Source organism: Engystomops pustulosus, chromosome 3 (genome assembly GCF_040894005.1).
Source record: "Engystomops pustulosus chromosome 3, aEngPut4.maternal, whole genome shotgun sequence".
NCBI classification, from domain to species: Eukaryota; Metazoa; Chordata; class Amphibia; order Anura; family Leptodactylidae; genus Engystomops; species Engystomops pustulosus.
The window spans coordinates 161,600,939-161,615,214 of record NC_092413.1 but is presented as its reverse complement, the minus strand read 5'-3'; the positions used below and the strand labels follow the sequence as shown (position 1 = coordinate 161,615,214).

Genomic DNA, 14,276 nt, shown 5'->3' with positions numbered 1-14,276 from the left:
CTTATAGGAAATATTTTGCCTTGTGTTAGTCATGTCATGTGGCTACTGTGTTGTCATCGAATGTCCTATACCCTTTAAAGTTGCAACATCTACCCCATGTATGTATTTGATTACATGAAATCACAGCAGCCTCCATGGAGATTGGAGGGGATTAAAAGGCAATGGAGGCTTCTGTGATTTTATGTGATCAGATACATACATGGGGTACATTTGGCAAATGTAAAGGGTATATGACCTTAAATGACATCACCCTGGTCACAACAGCTGTTAAATAGTAAGGAGGCATAAAGCATGGGGAGGAGTAGATGGAAGGGGCTGGCTGAGCAGGAAACACCCCAGGAAATAAAAGATAAAGTTGATTTATGGTGATCAAGACGGAAGGAGATTTCATGTTGGCTCTCCCCTACAGTCTCCATTTAGCTGCAGAGCACAGGCAGATTAAGAATTTGTATGTAAACAATGCAAAACTTGTGGAGCTCTTCCCTGGTGGCGTATATGATCTGGGGTACCTTCCCCTCTGTGTGTGAATTGCGTATGTAGCGTATCAATGTGGCCTGAGCGGGATGCGTTTCGCATACTTGTGCTTTTCCCTCATATTGAGTTTCTTCATGTTTGCAGAAGACATGCCGCAAATCGAGACCAGAGTGGTTCTAGTCCAGGACGCTGGGAGACATGAAGCTTTATTGAGGGCTCTTGAGGTACTGACTCCCTCACAGGCTCTATATTCCTTCCAGAAATGTTCATATATTGTGTTTGTAATATTCTCTGACTCTTCCTTTCCACAGACAATTAAGCTAATGGAAGTTCCTGTTATAAAGATAAGGGAAAATTGTCGTGAAAAATCCCGAGACTCATTTATAAAAAGTATTGTAAATATGGTATGGCTGTTTCTTCATACCAGCTGATGCTGCATGCAGCGCCTCACAACTGCACCATTAACCCTTCATCCTGAGGAAGGCTGCCTCTGCTTCATCACCATAATCTTTAACACACGGCCAACGTTTTGCTCTTGGGCATTTTCAATAATTGGGTAATTTAATCTTGGGATTTAACACGTGGTGAAGGATTCTGGTTTCTTTAAGAATGATTTTTCTTTATCTTGGTAGATCTATTGAGCTTCATTTATCAGAACTGGTCTTGTTGCCTAAAGCCGGGACCTAGCTGTAGAGGGGTGCAGAGGTTACAGCTCTACTCAAGGGCCTGGAGTGAGACACATCCTGTATTTTACATCACTTGCCTTTGATAGATGTTGGGCGATTAGAAATGCTACTTGGAGTCTAAAGCTTCAGGCCTTATCCAGTTATAGATTTTATCTTTTCTGATAAAGATAAAAATTTGATCTGTTATTGGTTAATAAAGAGCAACAAGTCCAGTTATTGTATAATATGATTAAATGAGGCTCAACAGGGGACAATTCACTTGGGAACCCTCATAGTATTCTGTTGTACTTGGCTCCTGACAAATTAATTTTATGTGCCACTTATGCATTATGTAACTGTAAAATGCAGCCAGTTTTAGGATCTCCGATTATGTGAGGCAAGACACGATGTATGCAGGTCAGCCATGAGGAAGTCTTGTGAGATGCATTTCCTAGTTTTTCAAATTTCTTGATTCGCATTTTTTACAACAGAAGTGGTGATTTATCAAGATTATATCAGCTTTACTGGCTCCTCTCATAGTCCACACTTGTCCATTTCAGGGTCCTGTGTTCTGTTTGCATGCCCTCTCCTAATGACCATTGATGCGTGTACAATTGACCATTCATGTGTTATAGGCAGATTAGAAGCCAATTCCGTTGTGCGATTTGCTTGGATAACAGTCGTTCTTTTGTGGCCTGTTGTAGGTTTGATGCCTACAGGGAAGCGCTGAATACACACAATTTAAAAGTAAAAACGAAAAGGTCACAACTGTCAACACAATAATGTGACATTCTTTAATCTGCACGAAGACATCAAGCTTGCACGGAATTATGTATCTTTACATCTATTATATCCACTACAATAAATCACAGGAAGCCTTTTTTTCTTACAATACAGACACATTTATAGCTCTCATGATTATAATACTTGAAAGTGACATTGACCATACAGCCAAACCTGCAGACAGCATGTTACAGAGCAGGAAGGGAGCTATAGGGACCCATTTATATAGTTTTGTGTGAAAAAAGTATGTAACTTTTATGTTCTCTATAAGGGATAGGAATTTTTTGTTTCATGTATTCTGATTAGTTTTTCTTTGTTTAACCTACCATTGAAATCAAGCATGATAAACCAGGGACATTAATCGAGGGTGCATTCACACATTAAGCTTTTCGGATGAAGTTTTTGAAGCCCATAGCAAGAGTGGATAATGATGGATAAAAATATATCATTTAGAAAAGTTAATCCGCCTCCTTTTTTTTTTTTTTTACTCCACTCATGGTGTGGACATCAAAAACGAATTCTCCACATCTGGGACTGGGAATCATCTTATATTTGTTATCCATGATCTCCTATCTTATTAAATCAGCTTTTAGAATTATGCTAATGCGCCAGGAGTGTTAAGAGATCATCCCTACTGGAGCTTCACAGAAGGTTACATGGTCTTCCCCTCAACACTTCCCCTCCTTCTGCCAGAGGGGCTCTGGTAATGCCTCTATAGCCCTTATGGCTCAACATAACATAATTTTAAATGTTTATTTTTTTGGAAGGCGCCCATGGTAAACAAATATAAGAAGATTACCACAGTCACAGTGCCTGGAACTATGAGTAAGTGTCCCTGGTTTATCATGCTTGATTTTGATGGTAGATTTCCTTTACAAAACAAGACACACGTAAACACGTCAAAAATCTCACCTATAAAACTGTGTTCGGATGTTATTTTGGGCGCTGGTAAACTTGTGGCCACGTTTGCAGATCTTAAGGTTTAATTTGGCAGTGGCTGAGGATGGATAAGAAATGTGGTATGTATACCGCCTGCCTCGAAGATAACATCACCTACTTATTGGCCTAGTCCATACTAAGATATTACACCACACCCATTTCGCCTAATACACTGCCACTTGTCTAATGTAAAAATAAACCAAAACTAATACTAGAGGCCCTACTATTGTGGTGCCTCTTACTCTATATCACTGGTGCAATACCTTGTTTATTCACTGCTCAAAAAATGAAGGGCACACTCAAATGACACTTCATATATCTGAATAAATGAAACCTTCTCATTGAATACTTTGCTCTGTATGTTGTATGTGTTGACAACAGAATCACAAAAAAATCATCAATGAAAATCAAATTTATTAACCATTGGAGACTTAGTTTTGGAGTCGCCCATAAAATAAAAGTGGAGAAGCGCACTACAGGCTGATCCAACTTTGATGTAATCTCTGTAAAATGAGGCTTATTATTGTCTGTGGTCCACGTGCCTGTATGACCTCCCTACAGCGCCTCGGCAACAACGTTTTCTGTGTGTCAGCATAGTGTCCACAGTCTGGAGGCACTACTGGGAGACAGGCCAGTACACCAGGAAACTAGGAGGGCAAAAATCCATCAGCAGGATTGCTACCTCTGTCTCTGTGTCTGCACAAACGGTAAGAAACCACCTACATGAGAAAGATGTGAGGGCCCAATGTCCACTTATGGGGGTTGTGCTTACAGCCCAACACCATGCAGGATGCTTGGCATTTCCCATAGAACACCAAGATTGGCAAATTCGCCACTGGCTCCCTGTGCTCTTCAGATGAAAGCATGTTCACACTGAGCACATGTGACTGACACGACAGTCTGGAGACACCGTGGAGAGCCATCTGTTGCCTGCAACATCCTTCAGCATGGCCAGTTTGGCAGTGGGTTAATAACGGTGTTGGGTGGCATTTCTTTGGAGGGCCGCACAGCCGGATGCTTTAGTCCAGGTTTTTTTTTTTTTTTTCCACTGATTTCCATTACTGATTTTTCAGATTTTTTTTTTTTTTTTTTGTGAGCGCATACAACTTTGTACAGAACAAAGTATTCAATGAGAATATTTTATTCATTCATGTGTCGTTTGAGTGTTCCTTTTATTTTTTTGAGCGGTGTGTATACCTGCTCGCTCTTCTTTATAAAAGAAAATGTTAATAAATTAAAGAAACATTTACATTTCTTTTATTATAATTTGTACATTATAAGTTTTGGTTTTGATTTCCTTTTTAATGCTGACATATAAATGTGCGCTGGAATCTGGTGGTTTTTGGCAACTGTTCCGCTTTCTATTAAGTAGATTTCTTCTTTATTGTTTATGTACTGTAAGGGTTACAGTCTTTAAACTTTTTTTATCTTTTATGGACCAAAAAAACAGGAAATCAAGCATCCATATGTGACGACGGAGTCTGCAGAAGAATATGCTGAAGCAGATGCACCAGAATTTGAGAACATATTTGTTATATCAGATTTCCAGCACCCGTCCTTTCGATACCTCTATAAAGCCGACTGCAGAGTGCTCGGTCCTCCCATCATTTTATATTGTGCACAGAAAGGAGAGGTAGAGTTTTATTGTATTTTTTTCCTTCTTTGTTTTTCTCCTCCACTTTGGGCTGCATTCACACTGCCGTATGGGGGAAGTATATGTATACGGCCGACACGGCGCTGTACGGCAGCGGTATGGTGCAGCACAAGTGTCCTATCTATTCCCGGAATACGGCGCCGTGCCCCATTTTTCTCTATGGAGAGTGGTGTGGGTGGGCAGCACTCACGCCCCCCTCCTCTCGCCGACGTGTGACCACCGTGCTACGGTATGGCGGGCACACATTAATGTGAATATAGCCTTACACAGGGTTTAATCTGCCATCTATATGCTGTCTCTCGAATAGTTTAAGCTAAAAGCAGATTATCTATTTTGATTATTTAATGGGTTGGATATGTTACTCTGATAAAACCATAAACTATTTGTAATAAACTTGAGGTACTTGTTCCAGTCTTTTTGGTATCTGCAGTTACATTTTAGTTTTTTTCTCTTTCTAGCCATTGCCATTCACTTCTCGTCCCCTGTATTGTGCCAGCATGCTGAATCTCGTACTGTGCTTTACAGGATTCAGAAAGAAGGAGGAACTGGTAAGCTGCACTGGCTAAAAGCGTGTGTATAATTTAACTAGAACTCCGAGACTTTCCAGAGCATTTTAAAGATAATATTGATGACCTTTCTGCAGGGGTGAATATCAGCTGAGCTGCAGTTGTATAGTATTTTCAACTCTGTTCTGTCTTTGGTCTGGTACTGCAAGGCTCATGGGCTCATAAAAGAGGATCCAAGGTATCGGACCTTTACTGAACTGATATTTGATGACCGATAGGTCATCAATATCCTTATCCTAAAGAAAACTCTCTAACAATGAAATGCCTATGTCGGACTCCCAGCCCCTGTGCTATTTTATAAATTGAAAAGGTCCTGACACTTGCATGAAATTTTTTTTTTTTTCATAAACTGTCATTAGAAAGCATTGCCCCTAACCCTTCTCCCTCTGCATGCCTGTAAACTTAAGCAATTGGGTCCTAAAACTGTATGCAAATGAACTTGTATGGCTCCAATGAGTCCTCATCATATTCATCAGTCCAGCTTATACATGAGTGGGAGGCACAGCCACACCCCCAGTGCTAGACTGTATAATGACAATTCTGCTTCTTGCAGCTATGCCCCCTGCAGCCTTTGTGTGTATGAGATGCTCCTATACCCATGACTGACAGCCTGTATAATGATGCAACACTCCTAGTGTTGGTTCCTCTGTGTTTGCTGGCGGCCATGCCGCCTGCAGCCTGTGCGCATGAGATACAACTGATACATGATTCAGCCATGTGTATGGGAAAACACAAGATGTCAGGTATTTGTGTAACTGATGTCTGTGTCTCTTACTTATGTGTAGGAGGAGAGCATGTCAAGAACTTGTGTACATGTGTGTCTCTCAGGTAGCAGAGCACTAGCAATACTTTGCTTTCCTCCCCTGCTCATGTCTGCGTGTTATGGAGATGGGAGGGGTAACAGGGTAACATCACTTACAATAGCTCTGTTATTGGATTGATGGTGTTGTCGAGGGTCAGACATCGAATATTGATGACTTAATTATAAGAATAGATAATTATATCGAAAATCCTGTTCTTTTGTGTGAATTCAAAAGGGGCCATTGACCATCTCCTAAAAAGAACAAATAGTAGAAATCCGTTGTGGTAGTTTGCAGGTTGTATAAAAAAATGAAATGCATGTATGATATGATCTGTCTTTTCGTGTTTAGGTAAAGCTGGTGACATTGGTCCATCACATGGGAGGAACTATACGAAAAGACTTCAGCTCTAAAGTAACACATCTCATCGCCAATTCTACTCATGGTGATAAATTTAGAGTATGTATCTTTTTTATATTTCTGCTTCAACTTTCAGATATTTCTACTGTTTATTGACTATATGTTGATGAAGTGATTAGTTCTTGTAGTTTACGTATGGATGGTACAAAAACCGGTATAAAGATGGTCTTCTTAAACTTTGGTGTAGGCTGCATGTCTGTTTTCAGGCTTTCCTCGTGACCTAGGACTGCATTGTGCAGTTTAATCTTTTGTTTTTTCCAACCATCATTACATTTTGCTGCACTAATGGCATGCTGGGATGTATGTTTCCTGAGGTAATGGAGTGCTACATCCATGGGACTCTTTGGGACTCCTATGATTGCCTCAGTAGCTTTAACATGTATTATTGCACTGGGCCATACCTTATAGTAAGATCTGGTTATGAAAACATGAAACATTGGCTTGAACTACAAGGATCCTTAAACTATGCTTTAACAATTTTATTTTTTCCTTTTCCATAGGTTGCTGTCAGTCTTGGGACTCCCATCATGAAGGCTGACTGGATATTGAAGGCATGGGAAAGGAGGAATGAGCTGTAAGAACCACTGTGATCTTTGCTTAGAATACAACCAAAAGATAGTAAACTTTTTTGTATGTGACTGGAAACTCAGCACCTTGCCATTGTCAAAAATCCAAGGTTAATTGCAATATGGGGAGCTATGTGTAAACTGTGGTTAAGGAAGCTGACTATACAATGCGGGGACCTGCTGGGTCACCAGGAGTTAGGATTTTACCAGGAATTGTAAGCTGGATCATCCAAATAAAACTCCGAATTGTAGGGCACTTGACAGTGATTAAAGTGAACCTGTCACTCGAAATAAATACTGTAGGAGCACTTACCAAAGTAAGCAGCTCCCTAGCCCTATCCCAGTAATAGCAGTGTTAAATCACTAGCTGTTTACCGATAAGGCCGGCAAACGCTGCGGTACATAGCGCTCCAAGCGCTGGACAAAGCACTCCCTTCTCCTTAGCTTCTGCCCCAGAACCGCCACCCCCACACCATATGCAGTCAGTGACTACCAGGTTCCATGCTGCAGTCGCCACATCCTCGGACCGCCACCGCAACAAGCCACACCCCGCCCCCCAGGTCGTGAATATGCCGGACCGCTGTACGCTTGGTCGGGCATTCAGGCGGCTATGTACTGCAGTGTTTGCTAGCTTTATCGGTATGTAGGGCTTTGGCGCTGCTTACTTTAGGAAGTGCTGTTAAAGCGCTTATTTCGGTTACAGGTCCTCTTTAAAAAGATACCATTTCTTTGCATTAGCTGCATTTGGGCAGAGAATTCTTGTTATAGCTTTCCTTAAAAGTGCCCTCAGATTGCCTCTGCCTCCCGACTGCTTTTTAGTGATGGAGGCACAACCTTCAAACTTCTCAGAAATATTGTGTCACCAGTAGGAAACAACAGCTTTATGACACATTCTTGTCTACTATGCAGCAGGCCTACAGGTGTAAGCAACAGATTAGTTCTAGTAGGTGCTGGTGGCTCTGTTTTTTCCAGAAATAGATATATAGATGGATATAGACCTTTATTCGTGTTTCTTTACAAATGACTAAGCTTATGCCTTTATTTCTTCAGAGAGTTCAGTGCAACCGATGAGGAGTTCAAAAGTGACTTCAAGGTCTCCCCATTTCAGGACTGCATACTGAGCTTTCTTGGATTTTCAGAAGAAGACCGGGTTAGCATGGAAGAAATGACCGTAATGCAAGGTACAGAGAATGTGAATTTAGTTTGAACACACTTTACTTTATAATGGAGCTAAATAATACATCATAAATCTACAGTATATGAGAGGAACACATTTTTGTTATAGTTAATATTCATTAATGAATAAAATAAAGACCCTGAACATTCTCTTCAATAATGTGAATATATACTATTTTATTTTTTTCTCTCTCTAGGGGGGCAGTTTTTACCAGTTGGAGATGAAAATTGCACTCATCTTGTTGTTGAAGAAAATTCTGTCAAAGAGCTTCCCTTTGAGCCTCCAAAAAAGCTATATGTAGTGAAGCAGGAGGTGAGTGTCTCATGTGGTGTCCTGGCAGCCTGAGCAACAGAAATGTCTTGTGCTGGTTTCTTCATTTCTGTTCTTGTCTCTTCAGTGGTTTTGGGGAAGTATACAGATGGATGCCAGAGCTGGAGAAACAATTTACCTCTTTGAAAAGGTAATGGACATTGCGCTTTTAGTCCTTTGTCATTTGCCGCCTCTTTAAATAGATTATGACTTGCATGTGGTCTGAAGCAACATTGTCCTTTTTATAATGTATAGATTGATCAGGGATTATATTTTACAATATCCTATTATTTTTTAGAAAGTAATGTCATATTTCCTATAGTAATCTACTTATACTGGATACACTTCCAAGACCATCTAAGCCACACATCAGTATTTTGGACAGGATTTTACTTTGAAGCTTTTGTTTATTTTCAGTATTTGGGACACCAAACTGACCTTTTCCCTGAATATGATTCTCTCTTGGTTTTTGCCTAAAATATAATTTGCACAACTTTGGTCGCTTTTTGTAGAAATAAAGTGAAAGTAGCCTTAACAAGCTAAATATGTTAATGGTTCAGGGTCATCAATATGAGGTTTATGCAGTACAACACCTACCACTACCTTTTAACGGTTTGCAAGGCTTCCAGCAGCGCTGTAAGTGTATGATGGCAAAGTCTTCTGGCAATAGATGATTTAATGAGTGTCACTTTTTTATATAAATGCCATCATATAGTAGAGTATCTCTGTGCCATTTGTCTATTTGTTTCTTTGTAGCATGATAGCCCAGCCCTCAAGAAGTCTGTCTCGCTGCTTTCTTTGAATACTCCAAGTAGTAACCGCAAGAAACGCAGACTGAAGGATACCTTGGCACAAATCACCAGAGAAACTGACATTTCACCCTTTCCACCTCGAAAACGGCCTTCAGCCGAACATTCATTGTCTATGGGATCATTGCTTGACATCTCAAACACCCCAGAATCTGGAAAGTCTCTTTCAGGTAAATGTTCAGACCTGGTCTAAAACCGATGAGACTAATGTGATGGACCCTGTCAGATTTGGGGCATCTTGACACATCTATATTTATCTATATTTTCATTTGTGTTCATACAAATGACATACACCCTTTTAATTAATAATTTGCCAGCTGTGTTAATTTTTTAAATTATTTTCTTGATCAGATATTTCTTTATTGTTTTAGCATAACACATTAACACGGAAACCCAACCCTTCCCAAACCAACGTTACATTGTTATGGCAGAATTGGCAAAAAAAAAAAAGGAACCATACAATTTGCCACACGGGGCAAAAAGGTCCTTTCAGAAAAGGTTGCAGAATCAGCAGATTACATGAAGAAAACAACCATGTTAGCTCAATAAAAGTATTGCCCTCAGCATCTCTACTGACTCCATTCTAGGAGTGTTTATCCATGGGGCCCAGAGTTTTTCAAATTTGGCCCTTGCTTTCCTTTTCCTATATATTGTTCTCTCATTAACCAAAATTGCCATAGCGTTCTGTAGGAATTCCACTTTGGTAGGGGAAGCTGATTGAACCCATCTAGTAGCAATCGTATTTTGTGCAATCTATAACAACCTTCCTACTGCAATTTGGCCCATATTATTTACAATTTATTCTGTATACCCCAATACACATGTAATTATGTGCCTAGAAACCATTATTGAATACGCCCTGTCAATAAGGTCTAAATTGTCTGTCCAAAACCCACAAACATCAGGACCGCACCACAGCATATGTGAAATATCAGTCTGACCTTCCCCACACTGGCAATTTTAAGTGAAAACATATATATATATTTTTTTTTCCCCTGAATCAGATACCCCCAAAATTTCTTCTAAACCATCCAAGATTTCCACACCTGTGCCCCAAAAGCAGTCGGCAAGATGGCAGGTTGCAATGGAACTCTATCAAACGGAGAGCAACTATGTTGATATTCTTACCACCATAGTACAAGTAAGTTTACATGCCCTACATTGTGGTGCGATGAATGATTTTTTTTTTTTTTAATTTTTTTTGTACAATAAATAATAATAAAAAATATATAATTGGTGTGTGTTTATTATACGTACATAATGAAATCTTACATTTTCTGATGTTAGGAAATTTATTTCTGTTTTCTACTTTCTCTCTTGCTTTTCAACAGCTTTTTCACGTTCCTTTAGGGAAAGAGGGACAGGTAGGAGGCCCAATTCTTGCTCCTGAAGAAATAAAGACAATTTTTGGAAGCATTCCAGATATTTTAGATGTCCATACAAAGATAAAGGTATGATACCAGTGTGACGTGAAATTAAAGTCTGACTCTGTACGGTAAAGACAAAGTTATTAGCAATGTGGCACCTGGACGCATATTCCTGTCACTTTCTTGTCTGCTGCTCTCACGTTGTCTATATCGGTCATCAGCATTTGTGCTCATTGGATACTTGGCAAACTTGTCTCTTTTCTTTTTAATTTTTTTTTTTTCTGCCTTTTTAAGGGTGACCTAGAAAAAATGATGATGGACTGGTCAGAAACCAAAAGTATTGGAGAAGTGATTCTTTGTTATGTAAGTCTTTTTAAGTGATTAAAAACAGTGTTTTAAAGAGGACCTGTCCTCTATATCAAAGGCACTAAGTGCTACTTACTGAAGTAAGCAGCTCCTGGTGCTACAACAGATGCAGCAGTGTTACACTGCGAGTGTTATCGGAAACCTGCTGTGCTGCAACATAGAAACGCTGGACAGGGAAAGGGTTAGGTGGCTGCTTTAGTAAGCAGCTCCAAGGGCCTTTTATATAGATGACAGGTCCTCTTAAAATATGCAGGGTTCTATTTAAACTAAATAAGAAGTGTTCTGGGCTTAAAATATTGATAACTTTTACATTAACTAGATCCTCGATTGTTTTGGACCCAGCATCCCACAGCAGTTTTCACAGAGAATGAAAGAGGAAATGGACCGCTTGCCTCTCAATATTGTGGGCAAGTTTTCTCACCTAATTGAAACTGATCTGCAGTAACCTGATTTGGCCACTACACTGAAAATTTCACGGTCTGCTTCTCATTACATTCTCGGCATCCGGTGCTGAATACTGCTGGTCTGTAGGGGTGTTGGACTTCACCAATCTGAGATTTGGAGGAGAAGACTTCACTGCTGTGGCTCCCTGCTCCCTCTGCGTTGAGATTTTATGTAATGAATACAGAAATGGAATCTACCTTTGGAAGATATAAGAGGAGGGATCTGTATGCTGCACATATGCAAATAACAAATTAGAAAAGCACAAGGAACATATGTCAAGCAGCCAAAAGAGATATGATTAACAATATTTTATTATATTGAAGTACAAATATACACGGAAAACTCAAAAGGACAAAAATATAAAAACATTTAAAACACAAAAATGCAGGTCAACTGCCTTCGTGACTGCACATAGCAGGTGATGCCATACAATAGTGGCAAACCACCTGCAACAGGGCCCCCCAGAACACACCAAAGGATGAAACAACCTAATACCACATGCTGCACTCAAGCTATAACAAGGAATGTACTACACAGTGTAGAGGTCTAAGCAGGAGAGGACCAGGTGTGAGTCAACTCCATATAACGCCACCAGGGCAAAAAACAGTCGGCCCTGGCGGTGTAATGTATGGTCCGCAGAGTGAAAAATCACTCAAAATAACCAAATCCAATGAAAGAATGAGCAAAATCAATAAAAGACCCAGATGGCTATGGATAAAGCTGAGGCAGAATATTACCGAGTGTGTGGAGGTGGTCCAAGGGAGCCCAGGCATTGCTCCCTTGGACCACCTCCACACACTCGGTAATATTCTGCCTCAGCTTTATCCATAGCCATCTGGGTCTTTTATTGATTTTGCTCATTCTTTCATTGGATTTGGTTATTTTGAGTGATTTTTCACTCTGCGGACCATACATTACACCGCCAGGGCCGACTGTTTTTTGCCCTGGTGGCGTTATATGGAGTTGACTCACACCTGGTCCTCTCCTGCTTAGACCTCTACACTGTGTAGTACATTCCTTGTTATAGCTTGAGTGCAGCATGTGGTATTAGGTTGTTTCATCCTTTGGTGTGTTCTGGGGGGCCCTGTTGCAGGTGGTTTGCCACTATTGTATGGCATCACCTGCTATGTGCAGTCACGAAGGCAGTTGACCTGCATTTTCGTGTTTTAAATGTTTTTATATTTTTGTCCTTTTGAGTTTTCCGTGTATATTTGTACTTCAATATAATAAAATATTGTTAATCATATCTCTTTTGGCTGCTTGACATATGTTCCTTGTGCTTTTCTGAGATTTTATGTAATCTGACACCTCAGTGGGTTTCTGTCTTCCGGTTTGTAAGACAGAATTAAGAAAAGTGCTGATTTGGGTGGAGAAATTATAAGAACTGCAGCTAGTGGCTATGGAAGAACTATGTTGTGATAAGATTCATTGTTCATACTGTAGTTTCTTGTACTGTTGTTTCTTTTATGTAAAACATGTTAAATTTAACTTGAACATTTTCCTTTTTAGTCAAAGGAATTGGTGAAAACATATCCGCCGTTTGTAAATTTCTTTGAAATGAGTAAAGAAACGATTATAAAGTGTGAAAAGCAGAAACCAAGGTTCCATGCATTTCTAAAGGTATGCAGCAGACTTGATGCTCTATACTACTTTGTTTGTTAAGGTGAGGTGGGGCCAGGGGTTGCAGAAGATTCAATGGAGCCCTATTGGACCCAAAATACAGTTGTTGTGTTTTTTTATTTTATTTTTGTAGTTGTTTTTTGTAATAGGAGATGAAATGGAATAATATAAAAGAAGGAGATTAGTGGAGTGGTGGGATATTTTTGTGATATTTCTCAGTTGTTTTTTTTTTTTTTTTTTTTTTTCAAATTAGGTTTAACTTTTGGCTATGAAATTCCACAGTATTACAATGTACACATTAACAGGGTGCTGTAATATTGCTTTTAGAAATGCCTACATATTTACATTTGTTTTTATTGCACATTTTCCTATAAAATTACATTTTTCTTTCAAGTTGGTATGTCTGATATTACATGACAATGCTCGACTGAATTAATAGTTTGCAGTATAAAATAAAAAATCATTTTGTAGTACGAGATTTTACTGAATTCTGTTGTAGCTTGTAAGGCATTGGGCCGAGAATTTATGGGACCATACTAACTTAAAAATGTTTTAATTAACAACATAAAAGAGACAGTTATATGTTGTATATAATGTCTATACACGATGAAGATTGAATATGTAAACCTGCAAAAGACATGTTTAATACAATTAACATCTGTATGTTAAATATTTTGGAAAAAATTAATAAATAATAAATAAAAAAATCATCTGCTTAAAATTGGGCACAATCCATCCAGAATGGATGCAATATCCCTCTTGTAGGTGGGTAGTATAAAAGTGTGGCAACCTCTCAGAATAGAATTGTTAGGCCAAATATATCCAACCAGCTGCGCCATGTGATGCATTCATCTTAATATTGTTGTGTAATATAATCTTCTGTGCTTGCAGATTAATCAAGCAAAACCAGAATGCGGGAGGCAAACGTTAGTTGAATTGATGATTCGTCCAGTACAAAGATTGCCGAGTGTTGCTCTTCTCCTTAATGGTAAGAAAATTGTAGATAAATTTAGATTTTCCTTTTAACAGAGGAAGCATACATAATACTTCAGAGGTATAGTGTATATGTATCCCCAAATGTTGTTTTTTTTTTTTTACTTCCCAGTAACTTGTATTTCTTTTTTTAATGTGACTTTTTTATTTTTTTTTTTCCCTACTGTGTGCATGTGCTCTTCTTCCTTGTGAGTGTGGTAACCGTGTCTGATATGTCTTACAAAGTTGGACTGAATATGACATGTCAGGATAAGTGACAGCGGTCCTCTACGAGCCCTCAACAGTTTTAGAGACTGCCTATAAGGGCTCTCCTACAAACATACT

At 39.3% G+C, this 14,276-nt stretch overlaps 1 protein-coding gene across 4 annotated transcripts in view; it reads left to right on the top strand.

The window, feature by feature from the left end:
* Positions 1 to 14,276, top strand: part of ECT2 (epithelial cell transforming 2) — a 39,564-nt gene that overhangs the window by 7,137 nt on the left and 18,151 nt on the right. For 2 of the 4 annotated variants that reach the window (XM_072142785.1, XM_072142787.1), the window contains exons 4-18: positions 619 to 698; positions 786 to 878; positions 4,312 to 4,494; positions 4,974 to 5,063; positions 6,233 to 6,340; positions 6,802 to 6,875; positions 7,918 to 8,048; positions 8,241 to 8,356; positions 8,442 to 8,504; positions 9,110 to 9,332; positions 10,167 to 10,303; positions 10,494 to 10,613; positions 10,824 to 10,892; positions 12,849 to 12,959; positions 13,851 to 13,947. In XM_072142785.1, coding sequence (XP_071998886.1) covers positions 619 to 698; positions 786 to 878; positions 4,312 to 4,494; positions 4,974 to 5,063; positions 6,233 to 6,340; positions 6,802 to 6,875; positions 7,918 to 8,048; positions 8,241 to 8,356; positions 8,442 to 8,504; positions 9,110 to 9,332; positions 10,167 to 10,303; positions 10,494 to 10,613; positions 10,824 to 10,892; positions 12,849 to 12,959; positions 13,851 to 13,947 — 1,695 coding nt within the window. The remainder of the gene's footprint in view (positions 1 to 618; positions 699 to 785; positions 879 to 4,311; positions 4,495 to 4,973; positions 5,064 to 6,232; positions 6,341 to 6,801; positions 6,876 to 7,917; positions 8,049 to 8,240; positions 8,357 to 8,441; positions 8,505 to 9,109; positions 9,333 to 10,166; positions 10,304 to 10,493; positions 10,614 to 10,823; positions 10,893 to 12,848; positions 12,960 to 13,850; positions 13,948 to 14,276) is intronic. The other 2 variants (XM_072142786.1, XM_072142788.1) reach the window with 1 other exon arrangement.